An 18925-nucleotide genomic window follows, 5' to 3' on the forward strand; every position below is an offset into this window, starting at 1 on the left:
ATACTTTCCCACCAATAGTGTACAGAGTTTCTCTTCTCTCCACATCCTTTACAGAACTTGTTATTTCTTGTCTTTTTGATGATAGCCATTATAGCAGGTGGGAGGTGATATTTCCTTGCGGTTTTGATTTGCATTTCTCTGATGATTAGTGGTGTTGAACATCTTTTCATGTGCCTGTGGGCCGTCTGTATGTGTTTTGGAAAAAAATATCTACATAGATCCTCTGCCCATTTTTTAATCAAATTGTTTTTCACTATTGAGTTGTTTGAATTCTTTATATATTTTGGATATTAACTCCTTATCATATATGATTTGCAAATATTTTCTCCCATTCAGTAGGTCACCACTATATATATATATATTTTTTTTTTTTTTTTTTTTTTTTTTTTTTTTTGCTGTACGCGGGCCTCTCACCGTTGTGGCCTCTCCCTCCATGGAGCACAGGCTCCGGACGCACAGGCTCAGCAGCCATGGCTCACGGGCCTAGCCGCTCCGCGGCATATGGGATCCTCCCAGACCAGGGCACGAACCCGTGTCCCCTGCATCGGCAGGCGGACTCTCAACCACTGCGCCACCAGGGAAGCCCTCACCACTATATTTTGCTGATGGTTTCCTTTGCTGTGCAGAAGCTTTTCTGTTTGATGTAGTCCCACTTGTTTATTTTTACTTTTGTTGCCTTTGCTTTTGGAGTCAAATTCAAAAATTCCATGCCAACACTGATATCAAGGAGCTTATTGCCTATGTTTTCTTCTAGAAGTTTTATGGATTCAGGACTATTTTAAGTTTTAATCCATTTTGAGTTGATTTTTGTGTGTGGAATAAGATAGTGATCTAGATTCATTTCTTTGCATGTGTCTGCCCAGTTTTCCCAGCACCATTTATTGAAGAGACTGTCTTTTTCCCACTGTATATTCTTTACTCCTTTGTCATAAATTATTTATTCATATATATATGGGTTTATTTCTGGACCCTCTACTCTGTTCCATTGATTTATGCATCTGTTTTTATGCCAATACCATACTGTATTGATTACTATAACTTTATAGTTTAGTTTGAAATCAGGGAGTTTGATACCTTCACCTTTTTTTTGACTTTTTTTTTGGTTTGTTTTTCTCATGATTCTTTTGTCTATTCAGGGTCTTTCATGGTTCCATACAATTTTAGAATTATTAATTCTACTTCTGTGATAAATGATAGGGATTGCATTGAATCCGCAGATTGCCTTGGGTAGTATGGGCATTTTAATGATACTCATTTTTCCAATTCATAAGCATGGTATACCTTTCCATTTGTTTGTGTCATCTTAAATTTCTTTCATCAGTGTCTTAGAGTTTTCAATGTACATCTTTCACCTCCTTGGTTAAATTTATTACTGGATATTTTACTCTTTTTGATGCAGTTGTAAATGGGATTGTTTTCCTAGTTACCTTTTCTGATATTTTGTAATTAGTGTATAAAAAGGCAACAGATTTCTGTATATTGATTTTGTATCCTGCAACTTTACTGAATTCATTTATTAGTTCTAAGAGGTTTTTTTGGTGGAGTCTATAGTTTGTTTTCTCTATACAGTATCATGCCATCTGCAAATAGTAACATTTTTTCTTCTTCCTTTCCAATTGGGATTCCTTTTATTTATTTATTTTTAGCCTAATTTCTGTGTCTAGGACTTCCACTATTATGTTGAATAAAAGTAGTGAGAGTTGACATCCTTCTATAGTTCCTAATCTTAAAGGAAAAGCTTTCATTTTTTCACTATTGAATATGATATTGCCTGTGGACTTGTCATATATGGCCTTTATTATGTCAGTGTATGTTCCCTCTATACCCACTGTGTTGAGAGGGTTCATCATAATTGGAAGTTGAATTTTGTCAAATGCTTTCTCTGCATCTATGGAAATGATCATATGAGTTTTATTCTTCATTTTGTAAATGTGTGTATCATGTTTATTGATTTGTGGATGTTGAACTATTTATAATGTTGCATTATTTACAAGGATGGTCACATCCTTGGAATAAGTCTCACTTGATCATGTTGTATGATTCTTTTTATATATTGTTGAATTCAGTTTGCTGATATTTTGTTGAAGATTTTTACATCTATTTTCATCAGGGGTATTGGTTTTCCTTTTTGTGGTGCCCTTGTCTGATTTTGATATCAGGATAATGATGGCCACATAAAATGAGTTTGGAAATGTTCCCTCTTCTTCAATTTTTGGATGAGTTTGAGAAGGATAGGTATTTAATCTTTGGATGTTTGATAGACTCCATGGGTGACACTCTGATCCTGTACTTTTGTTTGTTGGGATTTTTTTGCAATCTCTTTACTAATAATCAGTCTATTCAGATATTTTATTTCTTTATAATTAAGTCTTAGAAGATGACATGTTTCTATATTCTAGGTTATCCAATTTGTTGGCATATAATTGTTCTTAGTAGTCTCTCATGATCCTTTGTATTTCTCTGGTATCGGTTGTAATTTCTCCTCTTTCATTTTCGACTTTACTTATTTGAGCCCTCTCTCTTTTATTCTTGGTTAGTCTAGCTAAAGATTTGTCCATTTTGTTTATCTTTTCAAAGAACTAGCTCTTGGTTTCATTGATTTTTTTAAAATATTTTTTTAGTCTCTGTTTTATTTATTTTCACACTGATCTTTATTATTTCCTTCCTTCTACTACCTTTGGACTTCATTCGTCTTTTTCTACTTACTTTAGGTTTAAAGTTAGATTGTTTGAGATTTGTCTTTTATCTTTAGGTAGGCCTGTATTGCTATAAACTTCCCTCTTACAATGGCTTTTGCTTTGTCCCATAGATATTGGAATGTTGTATTTCCATTTTCATTGTTCATATTATTTATTGATTTCCCCTCGGATTTCTTCATTGACCCATTGGTTGTTCAGTAGCATGTTATTTAAACTCCATGTATTTGTGATTTTTCCAGTTTTATTCTTGTAGGTCTAGTTTCGTACCATTGTGGTTGTAAAAGATGTTTTATATGATTTCAGTCTTCTTAAATTTATTGAGATTTGTTTTGTGGCATAAAATGTAATCTATCCTGGAGAATGTTCCATGTGCACTTGAGAAGAATGTGTATTCTGCTGCTTTTGGATGGTATGTTCTATATGTGTCTATTAAGTATATCTGGTCTAATATGCTGTTTAAGGCCAGTGTTTCCTTATTTTCTGTCTGGATGATCTGTCCATTAACGGAAGTAGGGTGTTAAAGTCCCCTACTATTATTGTATTGCTGTCAGTTTCTCCCCTTAGGTCTGGTAATATCTGCTTTCTATATTAAGGTACTCCTATGTTGTTTCATATATATTTTAAAATGTTATAACCTCTTGTTGGATTGACTCCTTTATCATTCTGTAATGCCCTTCTTTGTCTTTTATTACAGTCTTTGTTTTAAAGTCTGTTTTGTCTGATATAAGTATAGCTACACCAGTTTTTCTTTTGTTTTGTTTCCTTTTCTTTTTTCATCCCTTCACTTTCAGCCTGCTTGTGTCCTTAGATCTGAACTGAATCTCTTGTAGGCAACATATAATTGTGTCTTGTTCTTTAATCCATTCAGCCACTCTATGGCTTTTGATTGGAGAATTTTGTCCATTTAAATTTAAAGTAGTTATTAACAAGTATGTACTTATTGCCATTTTGCAACTTGTTTTCTGGCTGTTTTTATAGTTCTTCTCTGTTCCTTTCTTTTCTTGCTCTCGTCCTTTGTGGTTTGATGACTTTCTTTCATGTTGTCTGTAGATTTCTTTCTCATTATCTTTAGTGTATCTACTATAAGTTTTTGGTTTGTGGTTTCCATGAGCTTCATATATAGAAAAACTACGTGTGTGTGTGTGTGTGTGTGTGTGTGTGTGTGTGTGTAGTACTCTGTTATAAGCTGATAGCAACTTAAGTTTGGACACATTCTAAAAACTGTACATTTTTACTTCTCCCACCCTCATTTTATGTTTTTGATGTTATATTTACATCTTGTTTTTGTATCCCTTAATTATTGTAGTTACAGTTAACTTTACTACTTTTGTCTTTTAACCTTTATACTAGCTTTACAAATGGTTAATCCACTAACTTTACTATATGTTTGCCTTTACCCATGAGATTTTGACTTTTTTATGTTTTCTTGTTACTATTTAATACACTTTTTTTTCGTCTTGAAGAAGTCCCTTTAACATTTCTTGTAAGGCAGATTTAGTGTTGCTGATCTCCTTTAGCTTTTGCTTCTGTAGAAAACTCTTTATCTCTCCTTTGGTTCTGAATGATAACCTTGCCTGTAGAATATTTTTGGCTGAAAGTTTTTTCTTTTCAACACTTTGAATATATTGTGCCATTCCCTTCTGGACTTTAAATTTTTTGCTGAATGATCAGATGTTAATCTTATGGAGCTTCCTTTATATGCAACAAGTTGTTTTTCTCTTGCTTCTTTTATGATTCTCTCCTTGTCTTTAACTTTTGACATTTTAATTATAATGTGCTTGTTTTGGATCTCTTTGGGTTCGTCTTATTTGGGATTCTCTGTGCTTCCTAGACTTCAATGTCTGTTTCTTTCCCCCAGTTAGGGATGTTTTTAGCCATTATTTTGTCAAATAAATTTTCTTCCCCTTTTTCTATCTATTCTCCTTCTGGGGCCCCTACAATGAGAATGTTATTCCTCTTGATGTTGCACCATAGGTCTCTTAAGTAATCTTTTTTTTTTTCCTTCTGATCTGTTAGGTTGAATTCCACTGTCCTGTCTTCCAGATTGCTGATCCTTTCTGCTTCATCTAGTCTGCTATTGAAACCCTCTAGTGTATTTTTCTTTCCAGTTACAGTATTCTGCAGCTCCATGATTTATTTTTGGTACTTACTTTTATTTTCTGTCTCTTTGTGGAAGTTCTCATTGTGTTCATCTTTTCTTCCAAGAGGTCAGTGAGCATCTCTATGTCCATTACTTTAAACTCTTCAGCAGGTAAATTACCTCCATTTCAACAAGGTTTTTTTTCCTGGATTTTTATCTTTTCTTTTGTTTGGGACATATTCCTCTGTTTTCTCATTTTGCTTATCTCTCTGTGTTTGTTTCTACATATTAGGCAATACAGTTACCTCTCCCAGTCTTGTAGGAGTGACCCTGTGTGGAGATGAACCTGATTTTTCAACCCTGCCCTAACTGTTTGTTGTGTCTGAAACATTTGTAATTATCTAAGCAGTTTAATTTTTTTCTTGATAAGTCCCAGAGGTTGTGCCAAGACCTGTCTGTGCTCCAAAGGGAGGGATCTAATTCCACCCCTAGTTTCAGGCTATTTGGAATGAAGACCCTCAGGTAGAAGCTTTTAAAGAACACACATATATATAGTATTGTGTGACCATGGTTGTAACTCCCTACTGGCCTCAAGACCAGGTGATTTGGAGGTGTCCCCGTGGTGACTGTTGCAAAAGACAGGGCTCCTCTCTGGGAGGTACAGGTGATCTGTCATGAGGCCAAGGGATAGTGCAAAGGTGGCATCCCCCAGTCTATATTCCCCCAGAGCTCCTCCATAGCTTCTAGATGTGTGGTAAACTTGAAGTCTTCCCCTCAGGCTTAAGCTCTGGTATAAGTAAATAGGGCTTTTTCACAGGAAGTCTGGGGGTGTGTTTCAGTGTGCTGTCAGTGTCTTAGGGGTGGTTCCATACCATGAACTGTCTCAATTATTTCAGAGCCATAAGGCCCAGAAATGCAAGCCTCCCTGGACACCATAGCCAGGCGCTCAAGGGCTGTCTCCTACGTGGAATGCATGTGCCTTCTGGCTTCAGTGGGCCACAGGAGAGCCTGGGGTGGGACTGCTGGCTGCAGTGGTGCTGCAGAAGCACATGATGGTCACAGTGAGGCTGACCTTGGGTGGCCTCAGCCTGCAGCGGCTTGAAGCAGAATTTCGGTTGCCCAACCAGAGATTGAAGTCAGGCCATGGCAGTGAGAGTGCTGAATCCTAGCCACTAGACCATGAGGGACAGTGGCCAGTGACAAAGCCCCTGGCCTTGAATTCCCACAAAGAAACAGAAAGTAGTGAAATAAGTAAAGTGTTTATTAGGAGGCAGAAAGGTACATGTGAATAGACTCAGGCAGACTCAGAGAGAGTCGCACCCTCTTGGTAGTTTGAATCACTTATATGGGGCATTTCTTCTGGTCAATCATCTTGTTTTGCCTGGCTCTGAATCTGTATTTGGTTTATCTCAAGGTCCTCTCATGTGTGCGCACACATCTCTTAGCCAAGATGGATTCTAGCAAAGAGGCCTATGGGTAGGTTGACATCACTTACTATGGAGTGACACCCCCTCCCTTTTGAACTCCAGGGAGCCTTTCTGTGCGTGTATAGTCAGGAAGGTCTCCTTGACTTCAAGAATGAAGAATATGTGGTCTCTTTATTTCTTTCTTTTTTTTTTTTTTTTTTTGCAGTACGCGGGCCTCTCACTGTTGTGGCCTCTCCCGTTGCGGAGCACAGGCTCCGGACACGCAGGCTCAGCGGCCATGGCTCACGGGCCCAGCCGCTCTGCGGCATGTGGGATCTTCCCGGACCGGGGCACGAACCCGTGTCACCTGCATCGGCAGGCGGACTCTCAACCACTGCGCCACCAGGGAAGCCCTCTTTATTTCTTATTGGGGCAGGGCTCAGCTTCTCCTCCCTCCTGTTATTGTCTTCATCTTGGAGTATCTGTCCATAGAGGACAAACTCCAGCTGCTCAGCCTGGGGCCCATCTATCTCCTCCCTCAAGGCCACAGGAACACATGGGGGCAGTGTGAGATAACGGGCTGCAGCAGAACTACAGGGACATGTGAGGGTGGGGTAAGACCCCCTGGCTTCAGGGGGACCAGAGGAGAGCGTGGAGGCAAGTCAAGTCCTTTAACTCTAGCAGTGTGGAGTGAGAGCACAAAAATGGTGCTCACCAGCACCTCTGTCCCAGGAGAAAGTCCCAAAGACCTCTGTAGACCCTTTAATCTTAGCTAATGAATCTCCTTCATGTATGGTCTAGGAGCTTTTCAAACTTGGTTTTGCACTGGGTCCTGAGGTGAATGAGTCTGCACGTGAGCCCTTTAAGAGCAAACTTTTCTGTCCCCACATCCTTTTGTTGGTTTTCAAAGCCAAAAGTTTTGGGCACTCATCTCTCCAGTGCAGGTTGTAAGTGTTGGGGTACCTGATGTGGGGCACGAACCCCTAGCTCCTCAGGGAGAAGTTCCATAGTTGTGAGATCCCTTGTGCTTGTGGGTTGCTGTGCCAGAGGTGAGGTTTTTGGTGAGACTGCGCTTCTGACTCTCCTACCCATCTTGATGTGGTCCTTTTATCCTTTGTTGTGGAGGTGCTATTTAGCTAGTTTTCAGGTCTTTGTCAGATCCATATGTAGTTGTAGATTTGGTGTGTCCATGGGAGGAGGTCAATCCAGGATCTTCCTGTGCTGGCATCTTAAACCAACCCCCATCATGTAGTTATTTTTATCACAGAGGTATTATGTGATATTAAAAGTTAACTCTGGAAAAATCATAGTAGTGCACCTTTGTTCTGATGGTACTCAGCAAATTTGAAATTTTCATTCAGAGTTTCTCATGTTAAAACCACTAACTACTGGGCTTTATAGTAACCAAAATTATTTTATTTACTTGGCATTTATTACTTATAAGTATGTACCCTGCTTTATCCCAGAAAGAGATTTGAGGCAATTGATATTTTGTTTGATTTTCTTTTTAATGGCAATAGAGGGTTTCTTTATCTTATTTTCTCTGCTCCAATTTACAAAACTGAAGATATGAACACTGCTAATTTTAGGGGATTGTGCCCAAGATTGTGAAGTGTAAGGACATTGTCATAACACATGGGATATGTAGGAAAACATGTTGTGGCTGTATTATTACTGAATTTGTGTCACACCATTCTGAATGAACACATTTTATGTATTTTCCATCATATTCTGAATCCTTTTTAGTCATCTGCCACCTTTAATCCTTGGTTAGTTTAGGGTATCTTCATATGTAATTTACATATACAAATTATTTGACATTTAAAATCAAATTTTATATGTTTCTAAGGTTATGTGTATATCCTTTAAAGCACTTTCAAATTTTATTTAACTCAATTGACTTTCATGATGTCTAAATTTATTTTTAAAACAGCCTTAATAAGCCTGACTTTTGGATTGTTATTAAAATACAAGTTAGAATGGAGTAACAATAAAAACTGGGAAAGCACTCATTTGAAAGTAATAAATATTGAGTGTATTCAAAAGCCTATCATTTTATCTGGATGAAATGCTTCCTAGTGATTAATTTCAGAAATTATCAAGAGAAAATGCATAATTTAAAATACGTTTAATGTTAAAGAGTTAAAATAATATTTCCAGTTTTTATTCTTGTGTTCATTTCTTTTTTGCCAGTCAGAGTGATTAGTAAAAAATCTTTCATTGCCCACTTTTATCTAATCAGGGAAACATTAACCAACCGACAAGAGGTTTGTAAGTACTGAATGTTCATTCTAAACAATTACCTAAAAAGTAATCTGTTGTGTAAATTGCATTTGAGTAGAGTTTGAAATGTGTTTTCTAACATTGGTTTCATTGTTCATATCCAGTATAAAGATAGTCCTTTCAAATTCAAATGAACCTACTCAAAGACAAATCCTTCCTGAAAAACAAATGAATATATATATAAGATATTGAATAGAGCTTTTGAATGGGGACGTGGTCAAGTCAATCAGAATATATTTGATACTTAATGCACCTTGGAACTAGTTTTTATCATAACTAGGTAATTTGAGTGAGAAAGTTATCAAATGTACTTATGCTGTGATGGAGGGAGTTTGGGCTTCTTGTAGTAAAGACTCACTCTTCTGGAAATCAGCTTTCCTGTAGTCTTAGGCACCTGAAACATCACTATGCCACCATGTGTAATTATAAATTGATACGTGTTTCAGAGAAATAGGTGTCTGAGAGTCCATGTGTTTGTATGATTTATCACATTCTGGCTCTTGATATGATGTATCAGTTTTCCACCCAGTTCCCTGAACAGGAGGTGACAGATTCCATCTCTTCTCCATAGTTCTCCATGCAGGCCTTTCCTGAGATGTGTGCTCAGCACATATTTGCTCTTATTCTTATTCAGTGCCACTAGGCTTTTATTGCCCAGGGGGAGATTTTGATCATGAAAAGAATCTTTAAATTACCTTTGCTCTATTAATAGGTAGTACTTGAAGTTATAAATCTTAAACCTATTTTTGAGTTTTATTTTTATTATTTTGTCTTAAGCCATAATTTTTCTTTAATCCTATTTTTAATCAACATACAGCTCTTATTTATAAATGTACTAATTTTAAAAGTAAGTCATCTTCACTTCTTTATTTTTCCACAAATTTGATAAAATTCTCCCACTTATACATTTAATCAATCAAGCCTCTACAGACATGTCAAATTATAAATACAAAACTAGTAAATTTCATTCTCTCAAACTCAACACCCTAATGAGACAAATTTGTGATTCTGGCAGAATATAATCTTCCTAAACACCAGGCATCTTTTGTAGTCTAGTAAATTTGCTTATAAATGCAGAAAATAATACCTTCTTAAGTATTCTAAACGTTCTAAAAAGTTACATGTGAAATTGTGTAGTCATTTCAGAAGGTCTTGCTACATTGGTATAAAGCCAAGTTATCCAAAATTACACTTGTTTTGAGTTGTTTTTAAACATTCTTGGAGATTCATATTTGCTTACCTGAACAGAATCAGTACTCTGTTTTAAAAGTCAAGACTATGGCATATGCCGCCAATAAAAGAAACTCTGAGTAGTAGAGGCACAGGATTGATTGCACCTTCTACAACTAAGCTCCCCCTTGCTGTGGGGTGGACTTTTTGGTATTGCCAATTTGCGTGAGGGAGGCTTTCTAAACATTTTCAATCCAACATGCAATGAAGTGCCTTTCCAAGTCCTCAGAATTTAATCTTTTTTTTTTTTTTTTTTTTTTTTTTTTTTGCGGTATGTGGGCCTCTCACTGTTGTGGCCTCTCCCGTTGTGGAGCACAGGCTCCGGACGCGCAGGCTCAGTGGCCATGGCTCATGCGCCTAGCCACTCCGCGGCATGTGGGATCTTCCCGGACCGGGGCACGAACCCGCATGCCCTGCATCGGCAGGCGGACTCTCAACCACTGCGCCACCAGGGGAGCCCAGAATTTAATCTTTTTGCATATAATTTTGAACAATCTACTATATCAAGGCCTAAAATTTATTAATGGACTTTTGAATCTCTTCCTCAGGCTGTAATTTTACCCCTTTCTCTTTTATCATGTCTTATCAGCCACTATTTTTCCAGTGATTTAATGACTCCTAGGACATATCTTTATGCTAAACAGTATTCCAGATTCAAGCACTTGGTCCTATTAAGAGTAACATCATGTTTTCTTCCTAGTAATAGGTCCAGAATTTTATTTGTTTCAGTTCAAAATTATATGCCAGTGATTGTGAAGTTCTCAAACCTCTTTCTCTGATCTTGAATAAATCATGCGAGTTCATCATGTTATGAGTTCAGCATCTTGTGTCTTCTTTATGTTTGCCCCTTCCATCATTTTTCTACACATCATTTTGTTTTCTGAGATCTATGTCCCTTTTTGACACTTGACTCTCCCCCAAGGTGGCGTTATGTCAATTTTAGTCTGTAACTTCTCTCACAGTTGGTATTGGAAACCAGTACCAGCCTTGATCCATTTGCCATCTTGAGAAGTGCTTCTTTATAGCCTTGGTAATTCAGATGGATTCCACTTATCTTAAATTATTCCTGTTATCCTTTGGAAGCTCAGTTTTGCTGGGCATGTGTGTTTTTGAACTGTGGAAGATAACAGTCAAGCTTAGGATGGTAAAATCTAAAACTCAGATAAAAAAAAACTGTTTTGAATGTCAGCAATTGGGAGTAGTCTGTGCTTTCACTGAAAACCCTAAAAGCAACAGACAGATGAAGAACTATCTAGTGTCCTAAAATAGGGCCACATTGTGAATATACAGAGAACATATGCTGTTCAATGGAGAGTGAAACTATGCTGTGACTGTAATGGGACTCTTTACAAGCCTAACCTGAAAAAGTCTCCCTACTTTGTGGTTACTCTTAATTTACCATTTTCAGAATCTAGATGCTGTAAATGAGACTAGCATAATTTAGTAGAGAAGGAAGATTTGACTCGTCTTTATGAAAAAAGCATCAAGTTAAAAAGCTAGAGCGTTGGTCAGTTACAGGATATTAAATCCACAGATACTTTTCTGGTTGTAAAATATACCACAGTATCCTTTTCTTGAAATTATAAGACTTTGGGAATGGATTTATTTTGAGAGTACTTACTACGCAGATTATCCCTCAATTAAGATTAGAACTAAAAAAAAAAAAAAGATTAGAACTAAACTGTTCCTCAGGCCGTGCCATTGAAAATATAATTCCGCCATTTGAGCTCATTTTTCAAAGAAGCAAATTATCTGTCTTGAGACACCTTTTCTGTCGTGAGACTTTCATCATGGGACTAGTTGTTAACAGGGACAGAGGCAGTTGCCTTTTTTTCCTAGGCTTGCTTTCTCTGGCATTGTCTCTTGGTGCCCTGAGCCTTGTCCCCACTCATACATACATTTGATTTGGTGGCTTTTCAGCTGGTCCCTCTACCCTATGTCTTGGAGAAATTGGGAATTGCGAAAGGAAAGGTTTCTAGTTCTCATTCTCTCATGCAATTCTGTTCAACGATACTCCATTTTGGAACTACTTTATTCCAATCATTGTGAATAAGAAAAAGGAAGTTCTTTCAAATGATGTTTCTGCTATTAAAAGTCACTACTCATCTGTGTAGTGGTAAAGTCTCCTAACATTCAGTTCTCATGTACAAAATCAAAGGGATTGGACTAGAAGATAATTTTATAATTTCCCAACAACTCCAAATTTCTACCACTCTGTGTTTCAGTGGCTTTTCCCATGTGTACCCAGGGAATGTATTCTCCCCAGCAACAAACAGAAAAAGTGAACTCAATCTTATCCTTGGGAAGCGCCATCTGTCACAAATGTTTTGGCACTTCCTACTGCTATTTAGATAGCTCAGCTCTTCTCCCCAAGGCCACTGAGCAAATACAGTTCTGTTTCCATCGCTGAGACCCAGGAAGAGGGTTAGAGCTCAAGTCTTCTTCATGGGCAGAGCAGAAAGAGAAAATAGTTTGGGCCGGGGCTGTGGAGAGTTAACTACTACCTTTAGGGAAAAGAGAAAATGTCCTGTGGGAACCACAAACGCCATTAAATGCACTCATCTTCTTTTCCTGTTTCTTTCAAGCCACATATAGTATGATATTAGTTGTCTGTGATAGGGGCCTTTTAATCTGAAATGGCAGACTAGAAATGTGAATTGGAAATTAAAGACAAGTGCTACTTTGTTTTGTCAACCCTGAGAATGTATTGTAAGGCCAAGTAGATTACATCTGTAAGGACATGCTGGGTTTTTAATTACTAGGAAATTGAAGGTACAAGGACTTTTGCTTTGTTAGCTGCATGGAAAACAATTCTTTCTTTTTTTTCCTCCTCATGGCTTTTTGAATTCTGTTGAGATTAATAGCTTTTGTGCTGCTAAACTGCCTTATGGAAACTTTACTTGAGTTTCAATAAAAACTTCAGCCCTGAATAGTTGCTGGAGGGAAATAGGAATGTTTCTATTTAACTTTTGATTGAATAAATTAAGTTCTTTAGTTAGCCAATCTTCTTCTTCACCCCCAAAGGCCAGATATCATTAATATTGTAAGATGTCAATTCCTGGGAATTTGTGGTAGTTGCATTTTGCATACCCCTCCGGTCCTCTCTACAGAGAGAAACTGGGCTGGGGTAAGAGCCCTGGAGAGGAGTTGACAAAAGCAACTCCTGTTAGCTGATAAGCTCTATCCCTTGTAGAAGCCAGAGAGGGTACTTGAGCAAGCCAGTGACAAACCAATAACTAGCCAGCTATGGATCAGTAAGCACGTGTTGTCTGCCTGCTCTGGGCCAGGCACTGAGCCCTGATTCAGTAGTTCGTACTTCAGACAGATGCATATGCTCCCCTCTCTACCACTGCAGCAGGAGTACTTGCCCTCCACTAAAGAAAGAATCAGGATAAATTATCAGCTTTTAATGGTGTGATTTTATTTAGTAAGAACCCCTTCCACTGACTTCTCATTTGAACATTAAGGAGTTCCCAGGTTTTCTTTTTTAAGCTATAGAGACCTATTTTTGCTGAATTCTCATTAGCACTAGCATACTAAATTTAGTAACCCCTTCATGGCTTTGGAAGGTGGAAAGGTTTCCTTTACCGAATGTGTTTGTCTCTGACTTCCCTCAGAAGCACCCCTCCTTATGACTTCCTCCTCCATCACTCACTGGGAGACAGAGGGTGCTAAAGCCTGTTTAAGCTATATCGCCTTCTTCTCCTCAGACCTCAGCAGAAACTGCTGAGTGCTTGGATGAAGGCACTGTTGATCAGTAGTTTGTTAGGCAGCCATGAAGGGGTGCTGCCTTTTTATATGAATGGACAAATCAGTAGCCAGAAACTCGGATGAATACCAGTTAAGCGAGGAAAAGCGAAGTGTGTAGGATTGGCTTTATTCCATTTAGTCCTTTTTGCCATAGCAATCTGTTTAAGTTGTACATGATTAAATCAGAACTGGCCAGGTTATGCTGTGGTCTCAGAGACTTAACCACAATAAAGGTTCATCTCTTGAATATGCGATATGTCCATTCAGGTCAGCTGTGATTCTCTTATACATAATTTTTACTCTAAAACGCAAGCTCATGTAGTACCTTCTCTCTGTAACATTGATGATCTTGTACCACAGGGGGGAAAAATATGGCAGGCTTCCACAATACATACCAGCTCTTCCTAGCTGATGGATAATGACATTTGTGACTTCCATTCATATTTCGTTGGCTAGTGCATATCATATGACCAAGTCTGTCTTAGAGGGAGCTGAGAAACATAATCTTCCTGCAGGAAGGAGCAGCAAATATGAGTGAACAGTAATCCCAGGCTACTACAGTTCCGTTCCAATGAGAGGATGTGTTTGTTCATTGTGATTATTGAAGTTTAATGAGAGCATAGGGACATATATGTGAATATCCAACTTGTTGTCTCTTCAGTGGTCAGCTAGATTCACAGGGCCTGAGTGGTTTATGCCTGATCTCCATTTTTTTTAAAGAAATAGATCACTGTGGGCTTCCCTGGTGGTGCAGGGGTTAAGAATCCCCCTGCCAATGCAGGGGACACGGGTTCGATCCCTGGTCTGGGAAGATCCCACATGCCACGGAGCAACTAAGCCCATGTGCCACAACTACTGAGCCTGCACTCTGGAGCCCGCAAGCCACGACTGCTGAGGCCCGCATGCCACAGCAACTGAAGCCTGCGTGCCTAGAGCCTGTGCTCCGCAACAAGAGAAGACACCACAATGAGAAGTCCGCACACCACAACGAAGAGTACACCCTGCTCACCCCAACTAGAGAAAGCCCACACGCAGCAACGAAGACCCAATACAGCCAAAAATAAATAAATAAATAAATAAATTTATATTAAAGAAATAGATCATTGCCCTGGCCCCAAATATTTTAAAAATAAGTAATATAGTATGCCTCTGAAAAATAACACTTCTGGCAGATAGTACCTCAAGCTCCGTGACTTCAGCCAGGCCCCAAGAATACATGTGATTGACATATGTAGATTTTATATTCTCCTCTAGCCAATACTGATGATGATGATAACAGCCAACACTTCTGCAGCACTTACTATATTCCAAGTACTGTTCTAGGAGCTTTGCAAATGTTAACGTATTTCATCTGTGAATAGCCCTGTGAAGACAATACTACTATTATCCTTACTGTATAGAAGAGGAATCTGAGGATGAGAGAGATTAAAACTGTGTCCAGTAATACAGCTGCTAAATGGGAGAGTAACTACTGTCTCTTTCATCTGGTTAGTACTAGTGGCTGACCCTTTTTTTTTTTTTTTACCGTTTCTTCTTTTTCTCAGTGATGTGTGGATAGGAGCACATGGGGAAGGAAACTAGCATCTGATTAGGTTTGTTCCATTGTTTTCCACTCTTCAGTGCTTCATGTGGATTTTGTCTTCATCTTACTACAACCCTTTAACATAGGTATTGTTATTTCCCTCATTTTATAGATGAAAGAACTAGAGTTCATAAAAGTTAATAGGCACACTTCCATCCACACAGCAGTAAATAGTAGAGCTGAGATCCATCCCAGGTTTGCCTGGCTCTAAGCAAAGCTGGGTGCTACCTCTGCACCATGGAACCTCTCTATACTCTTTCAGGCAATAGAAAAGGATGTTCAAAGGAAACAAAACAAAAATGCATGGTTATTTTTGCCAACACAGTGTATTTTTTCACGTTCCTGAATTTATCGATAATGTTTTATTTACTCACATGAAGAGAGCTAAAACACAAGGTCCATGGGACACATCAGGACAGTGGCACCCATGGAATGACCTGGCAGTCAGACTGAATGTTTGTAAAATTTTCTTCTTCATAATTAGCCTGTGATACTGGTTTACTAAGATAGAATGGGGTATTGCCACCAAATATCCCAGTATACCTTCAAAATATAGCCTGGTTATTACTTATTTTTCTCAAAATGGATATTTAAAGAAAATCTGTTTATATATCACAATTATTTTCATTCATTTAGCCAAGGGCAGGTTTTACTAAAATTTTTGAAAAATGGATTTCTCTTTCTTTTAATACTTTTTATTGAAAAGTTGAAAAATGTGACCTCAAGAACCAAATGTTATAAATGTCAGGAACTTGCAGTTTTAATTGATACAAAATGCTAGTGTATCATTTTTACCAGGGTTACATTTTTTGGCTCAGTTTCTGTTATTAAAAATGAAAATTAATAATTGATTCCTTCTCCACTCTACCTGTTTTTTTCCTATGTTCAATAAATATTTTAAATTATCTGAATATATTCATACTATAATGCTGTGCTTGGCATTTTGGGTTATTGGAAGTAAGCAATCCCTTCTTGGTGCCCAAAGAAGCTCCCCTCTCATGTAGGTAGTCAGCTCTAGAAAGATGCTTGATTAATGGCCATTCATTCTTGTATGTTGAGTTCACCCAAAGCATTCACTGAGTTCTGTTCCCTTAACATCTAGGGCACTGGGGACACACAAATAAATAAGCCAGTTTGTATTGGTAGCAATATATATTTTAGTTTTGGCATTTTTACATGTTTAAATCTATTTTTTATTTTTAAAAACTAATTTAAAAGATATATAAAATAGTTACAAAATCCAATGAATAAAAATGACAATTTCTACCTTCTGTCCTTTTCTTTCTTACTTGCAATTTGCATGATCTTTCTAGAGCTTTTTCCTAGGAAAATAGAAACATTCATACCCTCAAATTTTATGTTTTAAAAAATTGGGTTGTATTGTTCTATAGATTACTTTTTTTTTGCCTAACAACGTATAATAATTCTACCAAGTCAGTACCTCTAGATTTTTTTAATTTAAAAAAAAATTTTTATACAATTTTTAAAGGTTACTTTCCATTTACAAAATTATTACAAAATGTTGGCTATATTCCCCATTTTGTACAATACACCCTTGAGCCTATCTTACATCCAATAGTTTGTACCTCCTGCTCCTCCCCCACTAGTAGCAACTAGTTTGTTCTCTATATCTGTATCTGCTGTTTTTGTTATATTTACTAGTTTGTTGTATTTTTTAGATTCCACAGATAACCACTGGTAACCACTAGTTTGTTCTCTATATCTGTGAGTCTGCTTCTTTTTTGTTATATTCACTAGTTTGTTGTATGTTTTAGATTCCACATATAAGTGATATCATACAGTATTTGTCTTTCTCTGTCTTACTTGTTTCATTTAGCATAATGCCCAATTGCTGCTATTCTTTTTTATGTCTGAGTAGTATTCCATTGTGTGTATATATACCACATCTTCTTTATCCATTCATCTGCTGATGGACACTTAGGTTGTTTCCATATCTTGGCAATTGTAAATAATGCTGCAGTGAACATTGGGGTACATGTATCTTTTTGAATTAATATTTTGGGTTTTTTTGGATATATACCCAGGAGTGGAATTGCTGAGTCATATGCTAGTTCTATTTTTAGTTTTTTGAGAAACCTCCATACTGTTCTCCACAGTGGCTGCACTAGTTTACATTCCTACAAACAGTATACAAGGATTCTGTTTTCTTTACATCCTTGGCAACAGTTGTTACTTGTGTTTTTGTTCTTTTGTTTTTTTGATGATGGCCATTCTGACAGGTATGGGATGATATCGCATTGTAGTACTTCTAGTTTTTTGATTTCTCATTTCTAATCTCAGATTTCTCAAACTTTTCAGTCAATTCAGTTTCAGTGATTTTCGTGGTCTAGGATTTCTTCAAAGTTTTTTGTCTTTCCTGGCACCTATTTTTTTAGCATAATTTTTTGATATATATTTTTCTGTCTGTGAATCTGTGTAGTTACATGGATGTATTTAATCTACCATCTTTAAATGGAAACCAGTTTTAATTTTTTATTGGTTTGAATTGTCTTCATATATTATGATTTGGGAATATTAAGAAATACAATATGTACACCACATCTGATGAAAAATTTTATTATAGTATCAAAAAATTTTTAAATTTTTCCTCTGAGTGTTATTTGGTATTTTTAAATCCATTCTCTTTAAACAAGTAACCTAACTTGATCTGGCCCCCAAACCTTAAGAAAATTTGAAAAATCTAAAGAAAATCTGTCAAAAAGCAATGAAAATAAATTACTGTTTCATAATAGAGGATCTTTGGGGGATTTTTAGCGGACTTACTAAGCATATTTTGAATTATTTTGAATATGATTCAAAATGCAATAGAATAGAACATTGAGTTTGAATTCAGGAGACCTGAGTTAAAATGTGGCTCTAGATCTTAGAACAAAGAAAAGCAGTTTTCAGCAACTTGGTGAACCATCTTAAGATTGCAAAGCTTTCTCTCTACCTCATAATGTTGTTTTGAGAATCTCATGGGAAAAACATATGTGAATAGCTATGTAATATAATTATTAATTATATCTAATAATATAATTATTATTAGATCTATGTTTCTAACGAAGCAAGTTGATATAAAAACGTTGGTGAATGTGAACCTCCCTCCTTCAGTTCTACTCCCAAATAAAAATTAATATGCTAACCAAAATATTTGACAAATTCAGTAACAACCCCTGTGCCATCAAGCCATGAAACTACAGAGCCAACTGAAGCAGGAATGCAAGTTCAACATAAATACTTAATATGATTTTCTTTTACTTTCAGTGTACTTAAATGAAGCAGGGTTCAACTTTGTGAGAAAATGCATTCAAGCTGTGGAAACGAGAGGTCGGTGTTGCCTGATGAGTACACTGTTACTGTTGTGTGGTCCCTTCTTACATAGAAACTGCACAGAATGAGGATATACTTAGTTATTAACAGGAGATTTATTTTAAGTAATATATGAATTATAAGTTATACAAACACATAAGTAACTATACTTTGAACTTCAGTTTACCAAAATCATACTACAGACGTACTTGATTTTTAATGAATTTTCATAATATAGCCTCATTTTACTTCTTATTGATGGACTCTGTTTTTTGTTTTTTTTTTTTTCAAGCTTTAGGAAGGTAAGATTCCTAAGGAGCTTGAATTCAGCTCTCCTCTTTCCCTACATTATATCTCAGAGTGATTTTAGTCATTGTCACAATTTCAGCACCTTTCCTCATTCTAGTTATGACCTCGGTCCTGAAGTCCTCTCCAGTTGCCTTTTACTTCCTGGAAAACTTGTCTAAAGCAAAACCTCCTATTGGGCTTTGGAGTTCTTTAAACTTAGATTCAAATTTTGGTGCTGCCACTTAGAAGTTTTGCGAAGTTAAGTAGGTTCCCTAAAATCTCTGAATCTGTTTCC

The 18925-nt window shown here is 37.0% G+C and overlaps 1 protein-coding gene across 2 annotated transcripts in view; it reads left to right on the top strand.

Moving 5' to 3' along the window:
• ARHGAP42 (Rho GTPase activating protein 42) overlaps positions 1-18925 on the top strand; it is a 283900-nt gene that overhangs the window by 234390 nt on the left and 30585 nt on the right. For both annotated transcript variants that reach the window (XM_004283345.4, XM_033412084.2), the window contains exon 13: positions 18298-18360. In XM_004283345.4, coding sequence (XP_004283393.1) covers positions 18298-18360 — 63 coding nt within the window. The remainder of the gene's footprint in view (positions 1-18297; positions 18361-18925) is intronic.

Source organism: Orcinus orca, chromosome 8 (genome assembly GCF_937001465.1).
Source record: "Orcinus orca chromosome 8, mOrcOrc1.1, whole genome shotgun sequence".
In the NCBI taxonomy this organism is placed as follows: Eukaryota; Metazoa; Chordata; class Mammalia; order Artiodactyla; family Delphinidae; genus Orcinus; species Orcinus orca.